Source organism: Scyliorhinus torazame, chromosome 3 (assembly GCF_047496885.1).
Source record: "Scyliorhinus torazame isolate Kashiwa2021f chromosome 3, sScyTor2.1, whole genome shotgun sequence".
Taxonomy (NCBI): Eukaryota; Metazoa; Chordata; class Chondrichthyes; order Carcharhiniformes; family Scyliorhinidae; genus Scyliorhinus; species Scyliorhinus torazame.
Window position 1 is genome coordinate 283,712,585 of NC_092709.1, and position 24,574 is coordinate 283,737,158.

A 24,574-nucleotide genomic window follows, 5' to 3' on the forward strand; every position below is an offset into this window, starting at 1 on the left:
GCCAGTATAGAGAAACTGAAGGAGAAAGTAGAGCTCCCGAGAGGAAGTGAGTTTAGGTACCTGCAGGTAAGGGACTTCGCGCGGAAGGTTTGAAAAGAGTTCCCCAGGTTGCCGAGGTACACCCTGTTGGAGCGACTGCTACTTCTGGATGTGGAAGGGGAGAGCAGGATCGGAGACATATACGGGTTGCTGGGAGAGCAGGGAGGGGAGGAGGTGGTGAGGATTAAGGAGAAGTGGGAGGGGGAGCTGGGAGGGGAGATAAACAGGGGACTCTGAGGCGCTGCGAAGGGTAAATGCAACCTCCTTGTGCGCAAGGATGAGCCTGATACAGTTCAATTTGGTACCCAGGGCACACATGACTCAGGCAAGAATGAGTGGGTTCTTCCTGGGAGTGGCAGACGAGTGTGAGAAGTGTGGCCAAGGACCAGTGAATCATGTTCATATCTTCTGGGGCTACGAAAAGTTGGAGAGATTCTGGGCGGGAGTGTTCACGGCACTAAGAAGAATAGTGGGCAGGGACATGGAGCCGGACCCTTTGGTGCCAATATTCAGGATATAGGAGCAGTCGGAGTTGATGGAGGGGTGGAAGGCCGATGTTGTGGCTTTCGCCTCTCAGATTGCTGGTGAAGAATTCTGCTGGAGTGGCGGTCAGCAATGCCACCGGGAATGGCAGCTTGGCTGGGAGACTTATACAACTTTCTTTGCTGTAAAAAGTTAAGTGCAAATTAAGGGGTTCAGCGGAGGGCTTTGAAGCAAGGTGGGGGATGTTCATGGCTGTGTGTGAGGAGTTCTGTGTTATACATAAAGAGTTATTGTTCAACTATACAAGACCCTAGGCCGCTTCATGAGACAACATGCAACCTTACAACAGAGTGCACTGGATATTTCAAAGGGGAAGGGCCCTGACAACATCCTGGATGCCACAGATGGCACTGCCCTTATTCAAGATTTTCCTGTATAGCTACAACACTGGCATCTATCCAATGCTGTGGAAAATTGCCCAGTTATATCCTGTCCACAAAAGCAAGATAAATCTAATTTGCCGAATAACTATTCCCTCAGTCCTCTCTAAATCATCAGCAAAATGCTGCACCTACTCAATAACAACTTATTCACCACACTGAGTTTGGGTTCCATCAGGACCAGTCTCCTCCAGACATCATTAGCCTTAGTTAAAAGTCCAAAGTACTGAATTTCAGAGGTGTGGTGTGAGTGAGTGACTGCCCTTGACACCATTTAAACGAAAGTGGCTTTGAGGAGCTCTAGTTATCCAGGTGATGGAAATTGGGGGGAAACTTTCCACTGGTTGGAGTCATACCTACCACAAAGGAAGATGGTTGTGGGTGTTGGAGGCCAGTCAACTCAGTTCCAAGATATCACCGCAGGAGTTCCTCGGGGTATTGTCCAAGATCCAAACATCTTTATCTGCTTCATCAATGATCTCCCCTCCAACTTCAGGTCAGAAACGGGAACAGTGACTGATAATTACAGTGTCCTGTTCTTAGCTATTCAAATGCTAAAACACTCCATGCACAAATGCAGAAAGGGTGGATAACAATCTTGGGCTGAGAAGTGGTAAATAACATATATGCCATGCAAGTTCCAGTCAATGACCATCTCCAACAAAAGAGAATCTAACCTTCTCTCTTTAACATTCAACAGCACTATCATCAGAAACACAACTGTACCAGCCACAGTGCCTAAAAGACCAGTTGAGAGTTTGGAAACTCTGTGTCAGGTAGCTCACCTCCAAACTCCCCAGATAAGGCACAAGTCAGGAATGTGAGCAGTACTTCCCAATTGCCTGGTGAGTGCAGCTCCAACAACACAGAAACTCAACATAATCTAGGAAAATCAGCCCACTCGATTACCACACTCTGCTCCATCTTAAATGTGAATTTCCTTCACCACGGATGCACCGTGGCTGCAGTGAAGACCATTTACAAGATGCACTGCATCAACTAACCAAGGTTATTTCAATAGCACCTTCCAAATGACCTTGACCATCTCGAAGGACAAAGGCAGCATGGGAACATCACCCACCTGAAAATTGTTTTCCAAGTTATATGCCATCCTGACTTGGAACTATATCACTGCGGCTTTACTGTTGCTGGGTCAAATTCTTTTTATTTTTTTAATTCATTGATGCGATGTAGTTAGGCCAGCATTTATTGCCATCCCTAGTCACCCTTCAAAATGTAGTGGTGATTTGTCTTCTTGAACTGCTCCAGTCCTTGAGGTGTAGGTAGACCCACTGTGCTGTTAGGGGAGTTCCAGGATATTTCCCCAGCGACATTGGAGGAACATTTTCCTTTGTGCCAGGTATGACTCCAACCAGCAGAAAGGTTTCCCCTGATTCCCATTGACTCAGTTCAGGTAGAGCGCCTTGATGCCATACTTGGTCTAATGCTGCCTTGATGTTAAGGCCAGTCACTCTCATCTCACCTCTGGCAGTCAGCTCTTTTGTCCAGGTTTGAACCAAGGCTGTAATGAAGTCAGTAGCTGAGTCGCCCTGGTGGAACCCAAAACTGAGCATCCGTGAGCAGGTTATTGCTGAGTAAGTGCCACATGATAGCACTGTTGACAACCCCTTCCATCACTTTACTGATGATGGAGAGTAGATTTATGGGGTGGTGCTTGGCTGGTTTGGATTTGTCCTGTTTCTTGTGTACAGGACACACCGGGGGAATTTCCCAATTGCCGGATAGATGCCAGTGTTGGAGCTGGACTGATGCAGCTTGGCTCGGGGTGTGGCAAGTTCTGGAGCACATGATGGCTGTTATTGGTGTTCTGGTTCCTCCTATCACCATGTGCGACCTGTCATAATAAACGTTCTACTCTCCCCCTTTCTCCCCTCCCTTCTACCTCTGATTCCTCCTCTGGGCCTGTCTACCCCTTTTTTCCCCCCCTCTTTGTTCCCCAGTGGGTCTCTCACCCCCCCATCTCCCCTCCCCTTCTTTGTCTAGAGTTTTGTCCCACCTCTTCTGCCAGCCACTTCCTCCCCATCGGGAGCTGGGGCGCGGCCCCCCCTTTCCCCATACTTTACCTTCCCCTGCCCATTATGCACCTCCCCCCCCTTCCTTTCCTCTTCCTGTTTCTGTACCTTACCGCTCTCACCCCTGTCATAATATACACCAGTATATCATGGTGCAGACACACACTGATGGACACACAGTGGGACCAATCAACATACACAACACCGCAGCCAATCACCAGTGAGAGCACACGCACTATAAAGACAGGGGGCATCAGAGTTCCCGCTCATTCGAGTAGCAGCTAGCTAGGAGCACAGAGCTCACAGCCTGCAACACAGACATTCACCATGTGCTGAGTGCATCAACTGGTTCAGACAAGGCTTTTGTTAAAGCTAGTATCGTATTTACCCACAGTTTAAGTATGTTTAAATGGTTAACCTTTTAATAAAATAGCACTACTTCAAGTGTTGGTGACCTGTAAGTGATCCAGAACACCCAACACATCAACCCCCCCTTCCTCGGACTTGTAACAGATTGAAAACGATGCAGCTTTATCCCACGCAATTGTCCTTTAAAGATCGTGAGCTGGATTCTCCGCCCGATGCCAAAATCGCATTCGGCATTTGAACAGATCAAAATGAAAACAAAATAAAAGAATGCCTGATGACACCAAAATCAGGGGCAGCGGCACTTTCAGGCCATTGCCTGAGGCCCGCCCTGCAATGCTCCATCCCAGACCAGCCGAGTTCCCGTCGACTACGCCAAAATGAAAGAATCTTTAATTTATAGGAATAACTTGTAATCAGAAGATTCTAGGTTCGAATCCTGCCGACTACGCCAATTAAAGGAAACTTTAATTTATAAGGATGTAGTGGGATCTTAACCTGTCGAACTACGCCAAGCTTGGGGGAAGCTTAGTTGATGAATCAAGTCCTGGCGCAATACAACAAGTTGTAAGATTTGTACTATTTGTAGACTGTGTTAAGTTGTTCGATTCCTTGTATTATTCGACTGTGTATAGTTGAAGGAATTTATATCATCTCTGCTATTCGGTTATCAGTAGCACTTTGCGAATACTGGAACTCAGCAGAAATTTGCAGTATAAACTCCTCAGGTGCCAAAAAAGAATTGTTTTATTTGTAGTCGCTTGATTACAATTTGAAAGTCATTTAAAAGGCAATTCGTAGACAATTCGAAGCTTTCAGAGAATTACAGACATTATCTTTCTTTGCTTAGGCAGACAGCTCGAAAGTAACTTTTTAAAAGGTCAAAGTCTGGCAATGAAACATGAAAAGAGAGAGAAAGCTAATCTTCAGCTAAACTCAAACTCAAAGTCAAAAGTGGACTAACATCACTGACACAGACTGTTAGACTGACAACCCCCAAAAGACATAAACTAAAATGGAGACTAGAATCAAAGGCAAAAAACACTAAACTAACAGAAAGACAACACAGCACAACACACCCCCAAAGACAATACACCACAGACAACACACTAAAAACTAAACCTAACCTAAAATGGCCGGGAGAAACTTTTCAGTTATACACTTTCATATCTGTCTTAAGTCGTCTAATTACACCCCAATATAATCCTAATTGGTTTGGGTTAGACTCAAACACATTTGATTTGATGGCAAGCCGTCCATCTTCAATGTGCAACATCAGCTTTTCTGACCTAGCTGTTATCTGCATTGTGAACAATGGTGCCTTCATGTTGCTGTGTATTCAATCCCTTGACCTTGACAATTAGCACAAGACAGTGTCAAATTATCTTGCAACTGTGCTTTTTTTAATGTCACACTGTCTTTGAAAATATGCATTTGCCAGAACAACGGACCTCAGTAAAAGTGAATTATGCTGTATAAATGGGTATTTAAAACTGGGGCTCAACATTTATGCTTAAACAGCTATCTTTTACCTATTCGAAATACCTGGCTTCTACAGTGTGGGACACATGTGCTTTCACCCGTCGTGAACTCAGCATGGCGGCGGCGGACTCAGTCCAGCGCCACCACAGTCGGGGGGAGGACTGATCCGCGGGCAGGAGGATCATTCAGGGCTGGGGGCACTGTGGGGGGAGTGGTCCGGGGCACGTGAGCAGCCGAAGGGGGGGGGGCTTTTTTTGCAGTCCGGGTCTGTAGATTGCATCCACCATGAAGCACAGCGCGGCCGCTGCAGGACCCGGACCCAGCAATGCTCCGGGCCGTATCGGTAGTTAGAGCTGGGAGCTCTACATTGCCTGGCTGCTAGCCCCCCTCCCTGGAGCAGGGAATCAGTGGCCATTTTGCGCCAGTTTTCCTGGCGTAAAACACCACCATTTTCGCGCTGGTGTGGGAATTAAATCTCCCAAACAGAAAATCCAGCCCCATATTCATTGCTGCTGCTGCCTTCCCAGTCAGTGTCTGCGCACAAATTTGGGCAGCACAGTAGCACAAGTGGATAGCACTGTGGCTTCACAGCGCCAGGGTCCCAGGTTCTATTCCCTGCTGGGTCACTGTCTGTGCTGCGTCTGCACGTTCTCCCAGTGTCTGCGTGGGTTTCCTCCGGGTGCTCCAGTTTCCTCCCACAGTCCAAAGGCGTGCAGGTTAGGTGAATTGGCCATGATAAATTGCCCTTAGTGTCCAAAAAGATTAGGAGTGGTTATTGGGTTACGGGGATAGGGTGGAAGTGAGGGCTTAAGTGGGTCGGTATAGACTCGATGGGCCGAATGGCCTCCTTCTGCATTGTATGTTCTACATTCTATGTTCTAAATTCAATGGAATAATGTTCTTCTCCTTGAAATGTTACCCGGAGCTTGGCCAGGTACAGTGTCCAGAACTGCCTTGGCTGTATTGAAATCAGCCCGGTGTTTGGCCAGGTCTACCTCAATGTCCTGTTATATCCGGATTGAGTGTCCCTCCCATTTACAGGATGGTTTGTGTCTCGCCCAGTTCAGCATCCTCTCTATATCCTGGCACTGGTGAAGTTTTGCAATGATGTCCTGTGGCTGCTCTTCTGTTCTGGGCCTCAGCCTGAGTGACCTGTGGGCTCTGTCTATCTCTGGGGGTTGGGGGAAGATTTCCCAACCTGACCAGTTTACTCAGTATCTGGGCTACGTACTCCGTTGGATTCCTGCCCTCAATTCCTTCCGGTATGTCCACAATGCTGAGGTTTTCGTTGCACGATAGATTCTCCTGATGCTTTACGCACGATAGGTTCTCCTGATCCTTTACCTTCCCCTTGAGTGTTCCTTGGGTTGCCACCAACCTGGCCACCCCCAGTCTCCAATGCGGCAATTCGGTCGCTTTGGTTGGTCGTTGCTTATTCCAGCTCCCTAATCGTCGCTTCCTGCGCCTCCAACCGTTGCTCTGCCTTTTCCAGTGCCTCCTTGAAGGGGGCCAGGGCATCACCGACCACCGTCTTCACCGCTGCCATCATCTCCAGCTTAATAATGTCTCTGTGCTTTAGGATCTCCTGCGTTAGGAGCTCCATCCACTGGTTTATTGCCGGGTAGAGCAGCGGTGAATACAGCGGTGCGTGCAGCGGTGACCCGGCCTGCTGGGTTGCGGCCCGTACCATCTCACTCCAGGTGTTCACCACCTCGTTCATTCTTTCCAGACTCTTGCTAGCTCTGCCATCTCTTCAACTTTTAGAATTGTCCTCCTGCATCTCTCAATCTTTGGTGATCTTGGAGGGGAGTGGGGGTGTTTTTGGAGGCTTACTGGACTATTTTCGCTCTAAAAGTGCCAATTTCAAACTTCCAGGAGGAGAGCCACCTTTCCTGAGACTGCTCAGCACATACCCGCCACCGGAAGACCAGGGGCGTCATTCTCCGACCCCCCGCCGGGTCGGAGAATGGCCGTTGGCCGCCGTGAATCCCGCCCCCGCCCCCGCCGAAGTCTCCGGTACTGGAGATTGGGCGGGGGCGGGAATCGGGCCGCGCCGGTTGGCGGGACCCCCTGTTCAATTCTCCGGCCCGAATGGGCCGAAGTCCCGCCCAGAAATTGCCTGTCTCGCCGGCGTAAATCAAACCTGGTATTTACCGGCGGGACCAGGCGGCGTGGGCGGGCTCCGGGGTCCTGGGGGGCGATCTGACCCAGGGGGGTGCCCCCACGGCGGCCTGGCCCGCGATCGGGGCCCACCGATCCGCGGGCGGGCCTGTGCCGTGGGGGCACTCTTTCCCTTCCGCCTCCGCTACGGCCTCCACCATGGCGGAGGCGGAAGAGATTCTCCCCACTGCGCATGGGCGGGAAGCTTTCAGCGGCCGCTGACGCTCCCGCGCATATGCCGCATTTCCGCGCCAGCTGGCGGGGCAACAAACGCCATTTCCACCAGCTGGCGGGGCGGAAATCCCTCCGGCGTCGGCCTAGCCCCTCAATGTTGGGGCTAGGCCGCCAAAGATGCGGAGCATTCCGCACCTTTGGGCCGGCGCGATGCCCGTCTGATTGGCGCCATTTTTGGCGCCAGTCGGCGGACATCGCGCCGTTGGGGGAGAATTTCGCCCCAGAATTTTAAAAATTGCATTGTGTTATGATGCAGCACTTATTTTCCAAAAATATAATAGTAAAATTAAATACATCTTACCTGCTCCAGTGTTATTGTCTGTTGTCTCCGTTGCATTGTGCTCTGGTGATTCATGTTTGGCTTTTGTGATCGTTACTTGAAATTTCTGGCCATTTATTTTATTCAATGAGACTGCCCCATAGTGCTGGTGAGTTGAACTCAAACCATCTTCCAACTCATTAGTAGATGATCTGCTCTTCCACTCTTTTATAGTTAGAAATATGGACCCAGCTATCGTCATAATAATGAAAAGAGCAACAACAACCCTGTTTTAGAAAAGAGATTGTAAGAAACATTCTCCATATAAATATGGAAGTATAATGGTACGTCACGAGATATTGTATATGTGTAATACGTACAGGCAAATGCCAACAAAGGCATCAATGTGAGGAACATTATTTTGGCAATGGACACTTTTCACTCTATATGTATTGTTAGTCACAAGGAATGAAAGTATTGGTGCAGGAGCTATGAAAGACATGTCCTTGAAAATACCTGAAAGTAGAAAAAAAACTAAAAGTACAGTATTTAGAAATAGAAATTCATATTTGACTCTTCGAGATTTAAGAAAGCATGAGGTAATCCCAACTCCTACTATTCATATTTGTACTTAAAAGCAGGAAAGTAGACAGTAGGAACATTGGCCGCAAACCAGAATGCAAGTTTCGAATACAGTTTCTGTAGATGTCCCAATTGGTAGCTCCATTGACTAATATAAAGATTGAGCTATACAGACCAGTGACCACCCAGGTCCTGGGCTACAATTAATTCAGCACACCTATGAAGGGATTGGGCTGTTGGAGGTGACAGGGGGCAGATTAGTTAGCTGGGGTTAATGGGTTAGGGGATAGGGTGAAGGTGTGGGTTTAAGTAGGGTGCTCTTTCCAAGAGCCAGTGCAGGCTTGATGGGCCGAATGGCCTCCTTCTGCACTGTCAATTCTATGACATTCTATGAAACTTTCTTTTGGGATTGCTGTCCATTTGACCTCTGATGGAAAGTGTGCATCGCTCACATTTCATGCTGATTTCATGCTTATTCATTATGATCTTGTGGTACATTTTGTCTACTGAATAATGGTTCCAGACCTCATTGGTCAGTTGTCTAACGATCAACTAGTGACTATCCTCTTTGGGTGAGGTGAGGGTAGGGGTGGTCTTTTTAGCTTCAACCCTCTGTTACACACTCAGTAATCCAATATATGGGTTGTAATTTGCGCCTTTGATAAGAAACACTTCAGTAATGTGGCAGGAGCGGAAACCTGATTTGAAGGATTCAGACACAGGGTTCTGGGAGAGAAGTGCGTGAATCTGGGAGGCGACAGCATTTTTGGGGAGTCTGGAGAGGAAATGGAAATTAGAGATGGGATGGTAATGTGGTCGGACAGAGGAGCCCAGTGTTGTTTTTAGTTTGAGGAGAGGGATGAATAAAACAGATTTTAAGAAGCGGGAACAGAACCTGAGGTGGGAGGTCCCACAATTATATTGGTTGACCTGGGAGCGAGGACAGGAAAATCAAAATACTGAAAATGCTGGAAATTTGAAATAAAGACAGCAAATGTAGGAAATACTTTGCAGGTCAGGCAATATCAGTGGGGAAAAAACAGAGTGAATGGGTGCAATGTTTTGGAGGTGACAGGGTGGGAGGGGGGGTGGGGGTGCTGGTTTCAGCCATCAGATGGCGAGCTGACAGGGGACCCATGTCAGCTATTTTAGGCAGGTGCCGCTACATCTTGTTGCATTCAGGCATTTGACAGGCAAGCAGCAAGTCTTTTCCCGGGATCAAGGACCCACTCTTGGTAGCTCCAGACCCCTATTTCTGATGCCAGGTCCCTCGGTCAGGCATTTTGAACAAGGGACCCTGTCAGCAATCGGCAAGCAACCCTGAATAGTTTTATTTGTGATGCTCCCTGCATGGAAAGGGCCGGAGAATTGCTGCGACTGGCGCGGATCGCGCCACGCCACCCCAATGCTGGGACGCAATTCTCCGGAGAGCGGAGAATCGGCGCCATTGACGCCGGCGCGGCCTGGTGGGGGCGGGAGAGGGGGGTGGGGGTCCGACCCCGGTGGGGGCCTCTGCTGTGGCCTGGCCCGCGATCGGAGCCCACCAATCGGCGGGCCGGCCTCTCGGGCTGGGGGCCTTGTTTGTTCCGCGCCGGCCCCTGTAGCCCTACCCCATGTTGTGTCCGGGTCGGCGCGGAGAAGGGAGATACCGCACATGTGCGGAAATCGCGCCGGTCCCACTGCACATGCACGGACCTGCGGCGCCCATCTGACACCGGGTTCGGCAGCTGGAGCGGTGTGGGTCGCTCCAGTGACGTGCTGGCCCCCTGTAGGGGTCAGAATTGCTGATCTTGAGGCCATGTTGACGCCGTCGGGAAGCGCAACGGCGTTTATGACGGCGTCAACACTTAGCCTCAGGATCAGAGAATCCTGCCCCCCCCCCCTATCTGCCGCCGGGCTAATACCAGCAGCGGTGGGGCTTAAATGGTATTCGTTGGTAGCAGGACTGGAAGACCATCCACAGGACTAAATCAGGGTGGAGGTGGAGAGTAGGCAGGGTGCCCATCCACAAATCTCCTGTCTGATTAAATGCCCCCAACACCAAACTCACCACAGGAGAGAAGAAAGATTCCACCCAACAGTTCACGTCTGCGACCTTTCATCAGAGCTACTTCGATGAAAGTTCAAAGATCTGAAACATTGGGAAGGGTTCTCAGATTTTGAGGCTATGTCCGGAGGAAGTGTCTAGTTTTACGATGAAAAAGTCGGCGGCGCCCCCACACCGATGCTCCGCCCGGTGGGGGTCTAGCAACCACGACACGCAAAACCCTTGGCACTCCCGACAGAAACGGCCAGAGAATCACCAGGTCTGTGGCCGAGCATGCGCATGGCAACAATCTGCAGCGGTCGCATCGTACATCATGGCGCTGGCCACACGCAGACACAGCCTATCAGATAGTATCCCCCTGTAACCCCCCTTCGCCACCCTCGGATCACCCCCCACCAGTCCCCGTCGAAGCTCCCTTGCCAGCGGAACGGCTGCCCCTCCGGACTGTGGTGGAACTGGACACAGTCCGCAGCCACCACACAAGGTTAACCCCACTTAATGTTTTTTTGGACACTAATGGCAATTTAGCATGGCCAATCCACCTGACCTGCACATCTGTGGACTGTGGGAGGAAACCGGAGCACCCAGAGGAAACCCACGCAGACATGGGGAGAACGTGCAGACTCCACACAGAGAGTGACCCAAGCCGGGAATCGAACCTGGAACCCTGGAGCTGTGAATCAACTGTGCTAACCTCTGTGCTACCATGCTGCCCCCTAGCATCTTGTGTGATGTTAAAGATATTTCAATATTGTGCTAGTAATAAAGTTTGTTTTAATATACCATCTCCCTATTTCTTCGTGCAATCACTCCTGAACTGAGTTATCCTCCCCTCACAGCCTTACAAAATGTAAATAAAATATTGGAATTTCTGTCCAGTATCCTAGCCACTGTTGGGGTCTAGTCTGGGATTGTTATAACTGGAATAGAGCCTAATGATGTAAAAGATTTTGGGTGAGGTACCAGAGGAAGTAGAACTGCACTCCAATGTGAGTAAGCAGTTTAAGGGATAATTGGAGGTGGAATAAAATAAATTGAATAATAAATGAAATGTCAACAATTATGTTCACATACAGATCACAGGGGGACAATCAGAGCAGGAATCAGTGGTGAAGTGTTCCTCTAATATAAAAATGGAATCTGTTTACAATTACATTTAGTGTAAAATAATTCACATCTTACGCAAATTCACTGCAGCTCTCTAGATATCTCGCAAAGACTTATAGGACAGATTTGATCCTGCCTGGCCTCCCCCTGATGGAATATTTCCCTGATGCATGTTAACTAAGAACCAAGCTAAGACTTGACAAAACATTTCATTGAGAGCAGGTGACACTGAATGCTACACACATATAATATAAGATACGTTCACCCTTACCAAGCCACTCAAGCATCATTATATCTTCATTCTCACAAGAACTGGGTACACAAATAGCGACATCATAGTCAATTTGATCCTATTCAAAACAAAGAAATAACATTGCAACACCGGTTCTACAAGACTAGCAACAAATATTTTTGACTAAAGGACTATGATATACCTGTTTAAGGGTCAGTTTACAATATTGTCCACTGAACTTTCCTGAAGGAGCTTGAGCTGAGGTACATTCGCTGTAGGACCCCAGTTGATCAATATTTCCATGTAGAATATTGCTGCCATCTTTTCCAATGGAATCATACACTGAATATCCCAAGAGAGAAAAGATATTTATTATGAATTGATACGGACTTAAAAAATAAAATTGAGCTAAGTCAGAGTGTAGTGATTAGCATGGAGATAGTTAAGATGAATATAATAGGAAGCTGCATCTTATCAAAGAAGGGCTGCTCTGCTGAGTGAAGCTTCATAAAACATCACTGTGTGTGGCCTCAAGAGCTAGCTAATAACTCGCACGAGTTAGCACGTCTCCATGGGGCTATGTACCATGTGAACAACTCATACTGTTTTCCGTTCAAACTTCATAATAAAAGCAGAAGAAAAGCACCTCATAACTACGGTAGCTAAGCAGGGAGGCACAGAAAAATCAGACAAGGTCCCGAAATGTTGTGCAGAATGTTGACCACTGTACACGGGTAAAGATATCCTGGCAAAAGTGACAATACAAAAAAAAAATTACTATATTGATATCTAGCTTAAGAAGTCTGAGCTATGAGGAAATGTTGAAGAGAAACTGGAACTGTTCACTCTGAAGAACAGAAGACTTGGAAAAAATAAAAATAAAATTAAGAAAGACTTGCATTCATTTAGCGCATTTCACGACCATTGGATGTTTCAAAGCTCTTTACAGCAGTGGTGTACGTTTGGAACATAGTTGCTGGGGGGATTTCCCCCTCCCGTTTTCAGGAGGCGGGATCGGCGCTGGGAGCGGGAAACTGAGTTTTATGGCAGTGGGATTTCCCATTCTAATTGTTCTCATCCCCGCCAATGATGTCGGGAGCCCCATTGAATGTATTATAATATTATCAGGCCTTTACAACTGATAGTACCTCCCCCCTCCCCCGCATGCCAATTAGATTGTTCATTCATATCACCCCCCCCCCCCCCCCCCCCCCCCCGCATGCCAATTAGATTGTTCATTCTTGTCAGTGTGAGGGTACGTCAACATGAATCATAAAAGATCTCCCATAATGTGCAACTGGCGAGCAGATCCTGCCAGAGGAATGTAGATCCTCCAGGAGGGAAAGGGCCATGCCCGGACAATAACCTGAATCTGCTCTGACACTAACCCTTGGCACTGCCTGGGCACTTACCCCTGGCACTGCACTGGCACGGCTCAGGCACTGCCTCAGAATGTGCCAATATGACCTTGTGAGACCTGCCATTTAACTTTCAAAGTGTCTAAAATCATGGTGGAGGAAGTCACTTTTTGGGCCCATGGATTCCAAGCTGTTTTTTCCACCCGCATTATGGATAACAGTCCAGGAGGTCACATGCAATGTGATTGCACTCTCAATTTTTGAAAACCTAGGCCTTTTGCTCCTGCTTTTTAATTATTTTTTTTCCGTCCAATTCCTTCCATCCTTCCTTTCTACCTTCTATTTCCTCGAGTTCCCGTCTTTTACTCTACTCAATATTCAATACACGTTCCTTCTTTTTACTTCCCCCTTCTCTCCCAGGAGATTGAATTTATAGTCCATATAATGGTTTGATATTGAATTTCTAATTTAAGCCCTTATACAGATGCAATCGCAGCTTTTCTAGGTTTAAAACAGCAGGTTTTCAGTACTTACTTAATAAGGCGTACATTTGGGGGTTTTCAGACTGAAGCTCCTCAAGAAACTCATTACTGTCTTCCAGACATTTTGAAGAGGAATTTCTCTCAAAAGTTCTAAATTGGGGCAGGGACAGCACGAGCAACATCCAAATCACCAGCATTTTCCTAGTATGTAAAAGTCTTGCTGTTGCTGTCCTTCGGTTAGACCAAGTTATGAATATATATTTATATAAATATATGCACTTATACACCACCATTTATGATGTCATTTGGCCTCGGGTCCTTATGCTACCATTGAAATGGCTCGTCAAAAGATCTATAATTACACCATGATAATTAAAGGCATGAAATTGGTTACATTCAAGAGATAATACGAAACAAATTTAAATCCTCGTAGCTACTCTGCTGACCAGCTGTTCAATTAACAGATGCGCAAGTCCGCAGGGACAATTTCCACTCTGAAATTACAATGAGCACACCTATCTTTTCGCTTACAGTAAGCATTTACCACATCGCTGTCATGGTCATTATTTCTGAAAGCAAATTTGTCCAAGTTTCTTCAGTGCTTACCACAAACTGATTTCCAGTGACGACAGTCCCGAGTAACCAGTCAGCATCTTTAGGACAAGGGGCGGAGGCCCTGTGAAAGGTTAGTTCTGAAATAGATTATTGCAAGGGAGTAGCTGCTGGAGCACACAAAGGGAAAGTATTTGATCAATTCTCAAAGCTTTTCACAGCTGATTAGTACTCTTTAAGAAGAGTAATTGTTACTATGTAGGCAAGCCTACTTGCCTGAGAGATAAGAATTAGAAAGGAGGTCCAGAATTTAACCAAACCATTTAATCTGAGTTTGGAGGCGGTGGGATGTGCAAAATGGAGCAGACCACATTTGGCTGAAAGTCCAATGCCTTCCCGTAGAATTCACAGAATCCCTATAGTACAGAAGGAAGCTATTCAATCCATTGAGTCTGCACTGACTATCTGAAAGAGTATCCTACCTAGACCCACTCCCACGCCCTATTCCCGTAACCTAACCTGCACATGTTTGACAGTAAGGGCCAATTTATCATCACCAATCCACCTAACCTGCACACTTCAGACTGTGGTAGAAAACTAGAGGAGGCCCACGCAGACATGGGGAGAATGCGCAAACTCCACCCAGACAATAACCCAAACCAGAATCGAACCGGAGTCACTGGTGCTGTGAGGCAGCCATGCTAGCCATTGTGCCACAGTGTCTTGACATTGCTTTTGGAGTTTACCAGCACTGGGAACCATGCGGGGCAGACTTTGGGCATCGAGGCAGAAGACACTGAATAAGGCCTTGGATATTTTAAATTTTATTAATGGTGTACAGGTACCATGAGGCTTTGGTGCCTGACCTGGTTAATCGAGGTGCTGAGGAAGCAAAAGTTAAGTGTTGGCTCTTGGAGGCAGTCATCAGGAGAGCTAATGTGTGGTGGCAAGAGGGGTGCAGCACTGAACTAATTTCCAGACATCGGCAAAGGGATGAGAAGATACCTAGACTGTGGGGGCATGTTACTAGGATTACAGAGAGACAATGACACTTTCTACAAGGAAAGGACTCCACAACAGATCTTGGGGATGATTGAGGGGTTTGGGGAGGGCATCTTGGTAGAAGGTGGAGGAATCAGAGAAAGCGACCACCTGCTTTGGACCTTATCTACCCTTGAGGAGGAGGGGCAGCTCAGACAGAAGGAGGTCCAGGCCCCAGTGGGAGCATATTAACAACCCTAGGATGATCAATAGGACAAGATGGAGAAAGGTGCACAGGGTGTAGCCAGTTAAAATGGCTAACTCCTGATTTAGAATGGCCAACCCAGATTTAAAATGGCGAATGGAAAAGGCTGCTGGGAAAATCAGCCAACAGGACTAAAAACAAGCAGCTGCAGGTAAAACTGTGTATTCGCCTCTGGAGAGGCCAGACAGAATCGATACCTGCAGGCATCAGCATCACAACACACCAGCCATCTGAATATTAATTAGCAATCCCTGGGAACAATGTGCAACAAATTAGACACACAAAGCCAACCCAGACTTTTTGGCGCCAGCAGGAGCCTACACAAAGAGAGGTGGACGACCACCCCAAAACCGCCCATCGATCAAGGAATCGCTCCAGCATTGGAGAATATCGAAGCAAGTGATTGGGACGAAGTCCAATCACTTGGAACCAGGTACAGAGTCCGCCCCGAAAGGCGGGAAGCTCCTGGGGACTATAAGAATAGAGTCCAAGTTCAAATCGGCCCTTCTTCTCCTCTCTCCAACCTTCGAGACCCTTCTGCTGACCTTCTGCAACAGCCGCTAATAAATATCCCTCAATAAATGTGTGTTGATTTAACTCTTACAAAGCGGTGTGTTGGATTATTGATCATTACTCAGACTTGAACCACGTGGCGGTATCAGAAAGATACCTGGCGACTCAAAAGCAAAGGTGATAGATCAAGAGCAATTAAACTAAGGCTAAAACGAGCAACATTTTGGCGACATCCTGACGGGACCCGATCTAGAAGTGGAAAACCACTCCGGGAGAACCCAAGAATTTGAATTAGAAACCCAATTGGAAACAGAAAACCACAAGTGTTCAAGCAGTTCTGATCAATACTCATAATTCGGAAGTGTGTGTATGCATGCATAACTAACAGGGCTATAAGGTAAAACTGATAGATTTTTATTGCGTCAAAACTGTCGGAAGTTTGTATTTTCGGAAAGTAGCAAAGCCGTACCCGTATTTACAACACCGCCTTAGCCCCCTGTTCCAAATTTAGAAGAAGCAGTCGGATAGGAAAGATGGCAATGCAGGCAATGCAGCACCTCATGAACGCTGAGGAACTTGCGGTCGCAGCGACCAGCAGCAGTAGAGTGCGACAGTGTTCCATTTGGGAGGAGGAAATCAGGAAATATCTCAAAGGAAAAGGATGGCCCCTTTGGAATGATTTCTGTGATAATGAGGAATCAGGTCCCGGGAGTATAGGACATACTCGGTGGGAGAACCTGACCGAGATACACAAGAAGAGCTTGGGAAAAGCTCGCAAGCCTTGTCTGGCGCATTTAAGCAGCTTCCAGTCTCAATACGAAAAGGCCTATCAGGACACGCAACGTGCAGTCCTGGTAAGAGAAGAAACCGAAAAACAGGTTGAGGCATTACAGAAACAGTGTAGTGATCTCAAGGCAGCATTAAGAGCACTCCATGCTGCCACCACAGAACAAAAACAAAGCACCTTAGACCACGCAAAGTGTCGGAAGCAGATTGCAGAGCTGCAATCGCTGCTTTCTGTTCAAAAAGGTTTTTAGGAAACCTTTGGGGAAAAGTTAGATCAGGAAGATGGCCCTGATTGGGAAGAGTTAAACGAAACAGCGCAGAGATATGTTCAGGGAACATGTGCGCAGGGAAAGCCCCAAAGGAGAAAAGCGCCCCAAACCCCCACACAGCAGATAGTTCACGCTCCAATAAACCCTGTAACCACCCTCCGCACAGCCACACCGGACGATGCGGAATATCTATATTCCACCCCCTTGACAGTGACCCAATTACGGGACGCGTGTGAGAAGATCACACCGTTCCTCCCTGCCTCAGACCCCCACCAGTTCTTTGCCACAGTTAGACGTCAGGCGAACATGTACGGCCAGGTTGAGAGAGAGCATGTAAAGCTCACGGTTTTAAGTTTAGATCCGTCGGTAGCAGCAGCCCTTCCAGACCCACAGAATGTAGGAGGAGGCACCCTTGCAGAGATGCATAACGCGATCCTGGATGCGATCGCGTATAACCGGGGTGACCCCGTAGATGGCCTCAACAAATGTAGGCAGAAGAAATCTGAGCACCCCACAGCGTTCGCTGGACGCCTGTGAATTCACTTCGTAGCAGTCTTTGGAGACGTAGACCGTGCCCATTTGTCCCCAGACAACAAGGCCAAATGGACCCGCACCCTTATCTCCCATGCCACAGAAACAGGACAGAAAGCTTGTACGAGTTATGATCCCTCAGAGGAGGCCCATAACGAGAAGTGGGTACATAGAACATAGAACATAGAAAATACAGCACAGAACAGGCCCTTCGGCCCACGATGGTGTGCCGAACCTTTGTCCTAGATTAATCATAGATTATCATTGAATTTACAGTGCAGAAGGAGGCCATTCGGCCCTTTGAGTCTGCACCAGCTCTTGGAAAGAGCACCCTACCCAAACTCAACACCTCCACCCAACACCAAGGGCAATTTGGACATTAAGGGCAATTTATCATTGGCCAATTCACCTAACCCGCACATCTTTGGACTGTGGGAGGGAACCGGAGCACCCGGAGGAAACCCACGCAGACACGGGGAGGACGTGCAGACTCCGCACAGACAATGACCCAAGTTGGAATCGAACCTGGGACCATGGATCTGTGAAGCAATTGTGCTATCCACAATGCTACCGTGCTGCCCTTAAGAACAAATAAATCTACACTATATCATTTTCCCGTAATCCATGTACCTATCCAACAGCTGCTTGAAGGTCCCTAATGTTTCCGACTCAACTACTTCCACAGGCAGTGCATTCCATGCCCCCACTACTCTCTGGGTAAAGAACCTACCTCTGATATCCCTCCTATATCTTCCACCTTTCACCTTAAATTTATGTCCCCTTGTAATGGTTTGTTCCACCTGGGGAAAAAGTCTCTGACTGTCTACTCTATCTATTCCCCTGATCATCTTATAAACCTCTATCAAGTCGCCCCTCATCCTTCTCCGCTCTAATGAGAAAAGGCCTAGCACCCTCAACCTTTCCTCGTAAGACCTACTCTCCATTCCAGGCAACATCCTGGTAAATCTTCTTTGCACCTTTTCCAGAGCTTCCACATCCTTCCTAAAATGAGGCGACCAGAACTGTACACAGTACTCCAAATGTGGCCTTACCAAAGTTTTGTACAGCTGCATCATTACCTCATGGCTCTTAAATTAAATCCCTCTGTTAATGAACGCGAGCACACCATAGGCCTTCTTCACAGCTCTATCCACTTGAGTGGCAACTTTCAAAGATGTATGACCATAGACCCCAAGGTCTCTCTGCTCCTCCACAATGCCAAGAACTCTACCGTTAACCCTGTATTCCGCATTCATATTTGTCCTTCCAAAATGGACAACCTCACACTTTTCAGGGTTAAACTCCATCTGCCACTTCTCAGCCCAGCTCTGCATCCTATCTATGTCTCTTTGCAGCCGACAACAGCCCTCCTTACTATCCACAACTCCACCAATCTTCGTATCGTCTGCAAATTTACTGACCCACCCTTCAACTCCCTCATCCAAGTCATTAATGAAAATCACAAACAGCAGAGGACCCAGAACTGATCCCTGCGGTACACCACTGGTAACTGGCATCCAGGCTGAATATTTGCCATCCACCACCACTCTCTGACTTCTATCGGTTAGCCAGTTCGTTATCCAACTGGCCAAATTTCCCACTATCCCATGCCTCCTTACTTTGTGCAGAAGCCTACCATGGGGAACTTTATCAAATGCCTTACTAAAATCCATGTACACTACATCCACTGCTTTACCTTCATCCACATGCTTGGTCACCTCCTCAAAGAATTCAATAAGATTTGTAAGGCAAGACCTACCCCTCACAAATCCGTGCTGACTATCCCTAATCAAGCAGTGTCTTTGCAGATGCTCAGAAATCCTATCCTTCAGTACCCTTTCCATTACTTTGCCTACCACCGAAGTAAGACTAACTGGCCTGTAATTCCCAGGGTTCTCCCTAGTTCCTTTTTTGAACAGGGGCACGACATTCGCCACTCTCCAATCCCCTGGTACCACCCCTGTTGACAGTGAGGACGAAAAGATAATTGCCAACGGCTCTGCAATTTCATCTCTTGCTTCCCATAGAATCCTTGGATATATCCCGTCAGGCCCGGGGGACTTGTCTATCCTCAAGTTTTTCAAAATGCCCAACACATCTTCCTTCCTAACAAGTATTTCCTCGAGCTTACCAATCTGTTTCACACTGTCCTCTTCAACAATATCGCCCCTCTCATTTGTAAATACAGAAGAAAAGTACTCATTCAAGACCTCTCCTATCTCTTCAGACTCAATACATAATTACCGCTACTGTCCTTGATCGGACCTACCCTCGCTCTAGTCATTCTCATATTTCTCACATATGAGTAAAAGGCCTTGGGGCTTTCCGTGATCCTACCCGCCAAAGATTGTTCATGCCCTCTCTTCGCTCTCCTAATCCCTTTCTTCAGTTCCCTCCTGGCTATCTTGTATCCCTCCAATGCCCTGTCTGAACCTTGTTTCCTCAGCCTTACATAAGTCACCTTTTTCCTCTTAACAAGACATTCAACCTCTCTTGTCAACCATGGTTCCCTCACTCGACAATCTCTTCCCTGCCTGACAGGGACATACATATCAAGGACACGTAGCACCTGTTCCTTGAACAAGTTCCACATTTCACTTGTGTCCTTTCCTGCCAGCCTATGTTCCCAACTTATGCACTTCAATTCTTGTCTGACAACATCGTATTTACCCTTCCCCCAATTGTAAACCTTGCCCTGTTGCACGTACCTATCCCTCTCCATTACTAAAGTGAAAGTCACAGAATTGTGGTCACTATCTCCAAAATGCTCCCCCACTAACAAATCTACCACTTGCCCTGGTTCATTACCCAGTACTAAATCCAATATTGCCCCTCCTCTGGTTGGACAATCTACATACTGTGTTAGAAAAGCTTCCTGGACACACTGCACAAACACCACCCCATCCAAACTATTTGATCTAAAGAGTTTCCACTCAATATTTGGGAAGTTAAAGTCGCCCATGACTACTACCCTATGACTTCTGCACCTTTCCAAAATCTGTTTCCCAATCTGTTCCTCTACATCTCTGCTACTATTGGGGGGCCTATAGAAAACTCCTAACAAGGTGACTGCTCCTTTCCTATTTCTGACTTCAACCCATACTACCTCAATAGGGTGATACTCCTCAAACTGCCTTTCTGCAGCTGTTATACTATCTCTAATTAATAATGCCACCCCCCCCCACCTCTTTTACCACCCTCCCTAATCTTATTGAAACATCTATAACCAGGGACCTCCAACAACCATTTCTGCCCATCTTATATCCAAGTTTCCGTGATGGCCACCACATCGTAGTCCCAAGTACCGATCCATGCCTTAAGTTCACCCACCTTATTCCTGATGCTTCTTGCGTTGAAGTATACACACTTCAACCCATCTCCGTGCCTGCAAATACTCTCCTTTGTCAGTGTTCCCTTCCCCACTGCCTCATTACAAGCTTTGGTGTCCTGAATATCGGCTACCTTAGTTGCTGGACTACAAATCCGGTTCCCATTCCCCTGCCAAATTAGTTAAAACCCTCCCGAAGAGTACTAGCAAACCTCCCTCCCAGGATATTGGTGCCCCTCTGGTTCAGATGCAACCCATCCTGCTTGTACAGGTCCCACCTTCCCCAGAATGCGCTCCAATTATCCAAATACCTGAAGCCCTCCCTCCTACACCATTCCTGCAGCCACGTGTTCAACTGCACTCTCTCCCTATTCCTAGCCTCGCTATCACGTGGCACCGGCAACAAACCAGAGATGACAACTCTGTCTGTCCTGGCTTTCAACTTCCAGCCTAACTCCCTGAACTTGTTTATTACCTCCACACCCCTTTTCCTACCTATGTCATTGGTACCAATGTGCACCACGACTTCTGGCTGCTCGCCCTCCCCCTTAAGGATCCTGAAGACACGATCCGAGACATCCCTGGCCCTGGCACCCGGGAGGCAACATACCTTCCGGGAGTCTCGCTCGCGACCACAGAATCTCCTATCTATTCCCCTAACCATTGAATCTCCTACAACTATTGCTTTTCTATTCTCCCCCCTTCCCTTCTGAGCCCCAGAGCCAGACTCAGTGCCAGAGACCTGGCCGCTAGGGCCTTCCCCCGGTAGGTCATCCCCCCCAACAGCATCCAAAACGGTATACTTGTTTTGAAGGGGAACGGCCACGAGGGATCCCTGCACTGTCTGCCTGTTTGTTTTTTTCCCCCTGACTGTAACCCAGCTATTTTTGTCCTGTACCTTGGGTGTGGTTACCTCCCTGTAACTCTTCTCAATCACCCCCTCTGCCTCCCGGATGATCCGAAGTTCATCCAGCTTCAGCTCCAGTTCCCTAACACGGTCTTTGAGGAGCTGAAGTTGGGTGCACTTCCCGCAGGTATAGTCAGCGGGGACACCGGTGGTATCCCTCACCACCCACATCCTACAGGAGGAGCATGTAACTGGCCTAGCCTCCATCCCCTCTTACCTTACAGAATATAGCTGCTGTGTCGACTAACTAGATCTCCGCCCTCCGACTCTGCTCCCAGTCAGCTACACTTCCTGTAAACTCCTGGCTCTCTTCGCACTCTTTGCGGAAATGTCGGAAACAAAATGAAAGGAGCACCTTACTCCCTCCTCACCTTACTCCCTTGGTCACCAAACTCTCACTATCGCACTCAAAAAGCACCAAATTCAGCACTCAGTGCAAATTGGTAGTGAAAAGATTGTCCCGCGTTTGGGAACAATCTGTTCAAAGTAAACCCACCGTTAAGAATAGCGAGGAAAAGCAGGCCGGCGCAGATATGCAGGCAGTAAAAACACACCAGAGCCCCGCATGGGTGAATGAGGGAAATAACAGCCCCCCCACCCAAGTCACAAGAGTGTTACAACTGCGGACAGTTGGGACACTTCGCAAAAGAGTGCAATGCCCCTAAAAAGCCACAGAGAGCCCAGCAGACGGGCACTCTGATTAAGAAAAAGACAGAGCCCATTCATAGCGTTAGCGCCCGTTCGGATCAGACGGACTTGACCGGAACGGACTGACGGTGTACTGGCTACCCCAGTTGGGTCTGCGACACCCTTTGGGATAGGTCAGGACGACCGGTAGTTGCAGCAAAAATTCGGGGACAGCCTATCGAATTTCTCTGGGACACACGAGGGTCCCGCACCACAATAAATTCCTCCACCATGTTCCAAAAAGACACGTGGCCCACTCCAGCCACTATCACCCTCGGCGGCTTTACAGGCCACTCACAGCAGGGACACATCACAGCCCCTGTGCCCATTCAAATTGGTAACATTACCACCAAGCACCCTGTGGTTTTAGTTGACCTGCCCCACACAGCAGAACACATTCTGGGAATTGATTTTATGAATTCCCACAACTTATCATTTGATCCAGTCAACCAGTGTGTCTGGAAGATGGCGAAATCCGCAAGAGCCTCCACAACGCTCAACATAGGGGAATACATGAACAAAATTAGCGCCGTAGCAGAATTTTGGTTCAACCCGACCACGCTTAATACGGACAAGCAGGTTAGGGCAGTTCTGCAAAAGAACAGGGCAGCATTCGCGACCCACAAGCCGACTGTGGACGGATGACTGGCTCCGTACAAATAACAGGACCTGACCCTAGACCCCAAAAACAGTACGGATTTCCCCAAGAGGCAGAGGGAGAAATCTCAAAAGTAATAGAGAGCTTATTAGAGCAGGTCGTACTTCGATCAGTAGCCTCCACTAATAATGCCCCGATTTGGCCAGTAAGGAAGCCCGAAGGATCATGGCGACTGACCATCGAATATCGGGAACTCAATAAAGTCACCCCCGCAGCAGCCCCCATCGTTGCAACAAGTCCCGAGACCATGCTCAAGCAGGGACTCAATTCCCGATACTTCACGGTTCTGGACATCAGTAATGGATTCTGGTCCATTCCATTGGCAAAGGCGTGCCAGTACAAATTTGCCTTCACCTTTAAAGCACAGCAGTACACGTGGACATGCCTGCCACAAGGATTCCACAACTCCCCCACCATTTTCCACCGACAGCTGGCAAATGGCTTAGCAAAATTCTCTCGCCCCGAATGTCTGGTACAGTATGTAGACGACCTACTACTGCAGACAGACACCAAGGAAGAGCACATTGAGCTTCTGTCCGAACTCCTGGAACTATTACATTCAATTGGTTGTAAAGTCAACCCCAAAAAGGCCCAGATTTTGGAAGAAAAAGTGATATATTTGGGAACAATTATCACGCACGGTAAACGTGAGATGGAGCATAAAAGGATTGACTCGATTGCTAAATTGCCCCTTCCCCAGAACGTTTCAGCCCTCCGGTCGTTTTTAGGACTGGTTGGCTACTGCCGAAACCACATTGACGGTTTCGCCAGCAAGGCAGCGCCCCTCTCAGACCTCCTAAAGAAAGGAGCCCCCTGGGAATGGCTTCCGCAGCTTCCTGATGCTGTGGACTCTTTAAACAGGCACTCATAGCAGCCCCCGCACGACAAGTTCCAGACCCGTTTCCCCTTACGCCATAGAGGTAGCGACCACAGACCGCACCCTTTCAGCCGTGCTCCTCCAGGAACGGCATGACCAGTTAAAGCCCGTAGCTTACGCCTCCAGACTTTTAGATGCTGTGGAGCAGGGATTTTCAGCCTGTGAGAGGCACCTGCTCGCAGTTTTCTGGGCAGTCCAGTACTTTTCATATATTACCGGACTGAACCCCATCACAATTCTGACCGAACACATCCCCACCCAACTTTTACTGGACGGACGACTCAAGGACGATACAGTAAGCCAAATAAGAGCAGCCAGATGGACCCTTTTCTTGCAGGGACGGGACATCACTGTGAAAAGGACAAAGACACACACCTACTTAGCCGACAATTTACAGTACCCCGGAACCCCCCATGAATGTGAGATTATCTCTCCACACCACAACACAGGCCCCTTTATAGCTAAAACACCCCCCAGAAAGATAGGTAATTCAACTCAGAGCCCCCCGCACACGGACACGTGTGAGCCCATAAAGATTTACGTGGATGGATCTTCCACAGTCTTGGATGGGAAGCGCATAACAGGTTGCGGGATCTATGTCGAGGACGCGCAGGGACGCGCCCTTGAGGAAATATCGTTGAAACTACCCGGACACCTAGGCGCGCAGGCAGCAGAGCTTGCGTCCATTGCATATATAGTTGAGCACCCAGATTCCTTCCCCAGCTCAGCAGACATATACTCGGACAGCCTCTATGTCTGTAACAGCCTCACGGAATTTCTGCCCCTGTGGGAAGCAAGAGGATTTGTTTCCGCAGACGGAAAACCCCTCCCCTCAGCCCCATTGCTCCGCCATATTTTGAAAAAGCCCAGAACAGGACTTTTGGGATCATCAAAGCCACCATCGTTCCTCCCCCCG

At 48.2% G+C, this 24,574-nt stretch overlaps 1 protein-coding gene across 1 annotated transcript in view; it reads right to left on the reverse strand.

Moving 5' to 3' along the window:
• The window catches only part of oacyl (O-acyltransferase like), a 112,988-nt gene extending 99,470 nt beyond the window's left edge, over positions 1-13,518 (reverse strand). Inside the window, exons 1-5 of the mRNA XM_072497331.1 lie at positions 13,357-13,518; positions 11,667-11,806; positions 11,504-11,582; positions 7,877-8,012; positions 7,539-7,783 (exon numbers count right to left, since the gene is read on the reverse strand). Of these exons, the coding sequence (XP_072353432.1) occupies positions 7,539-7,783; positions 7,877-8,012; positions 11,504-11,582; positions 11,667-11,806; positions 13,357-13,501 (745 nt within the window). The 5' untranslated portion in view covers positions 13,502-13,518. The remainder of the gene's footprint in view (positions 1-7,538; positions 7,784-7,876; positions 8,013-11,503; positions 11,583-11,666; positions 11,807-13,356) is intronic.
• Between the last annotated feature and the right edge of the window lie 11,056 nt (positions 13,519-24,574).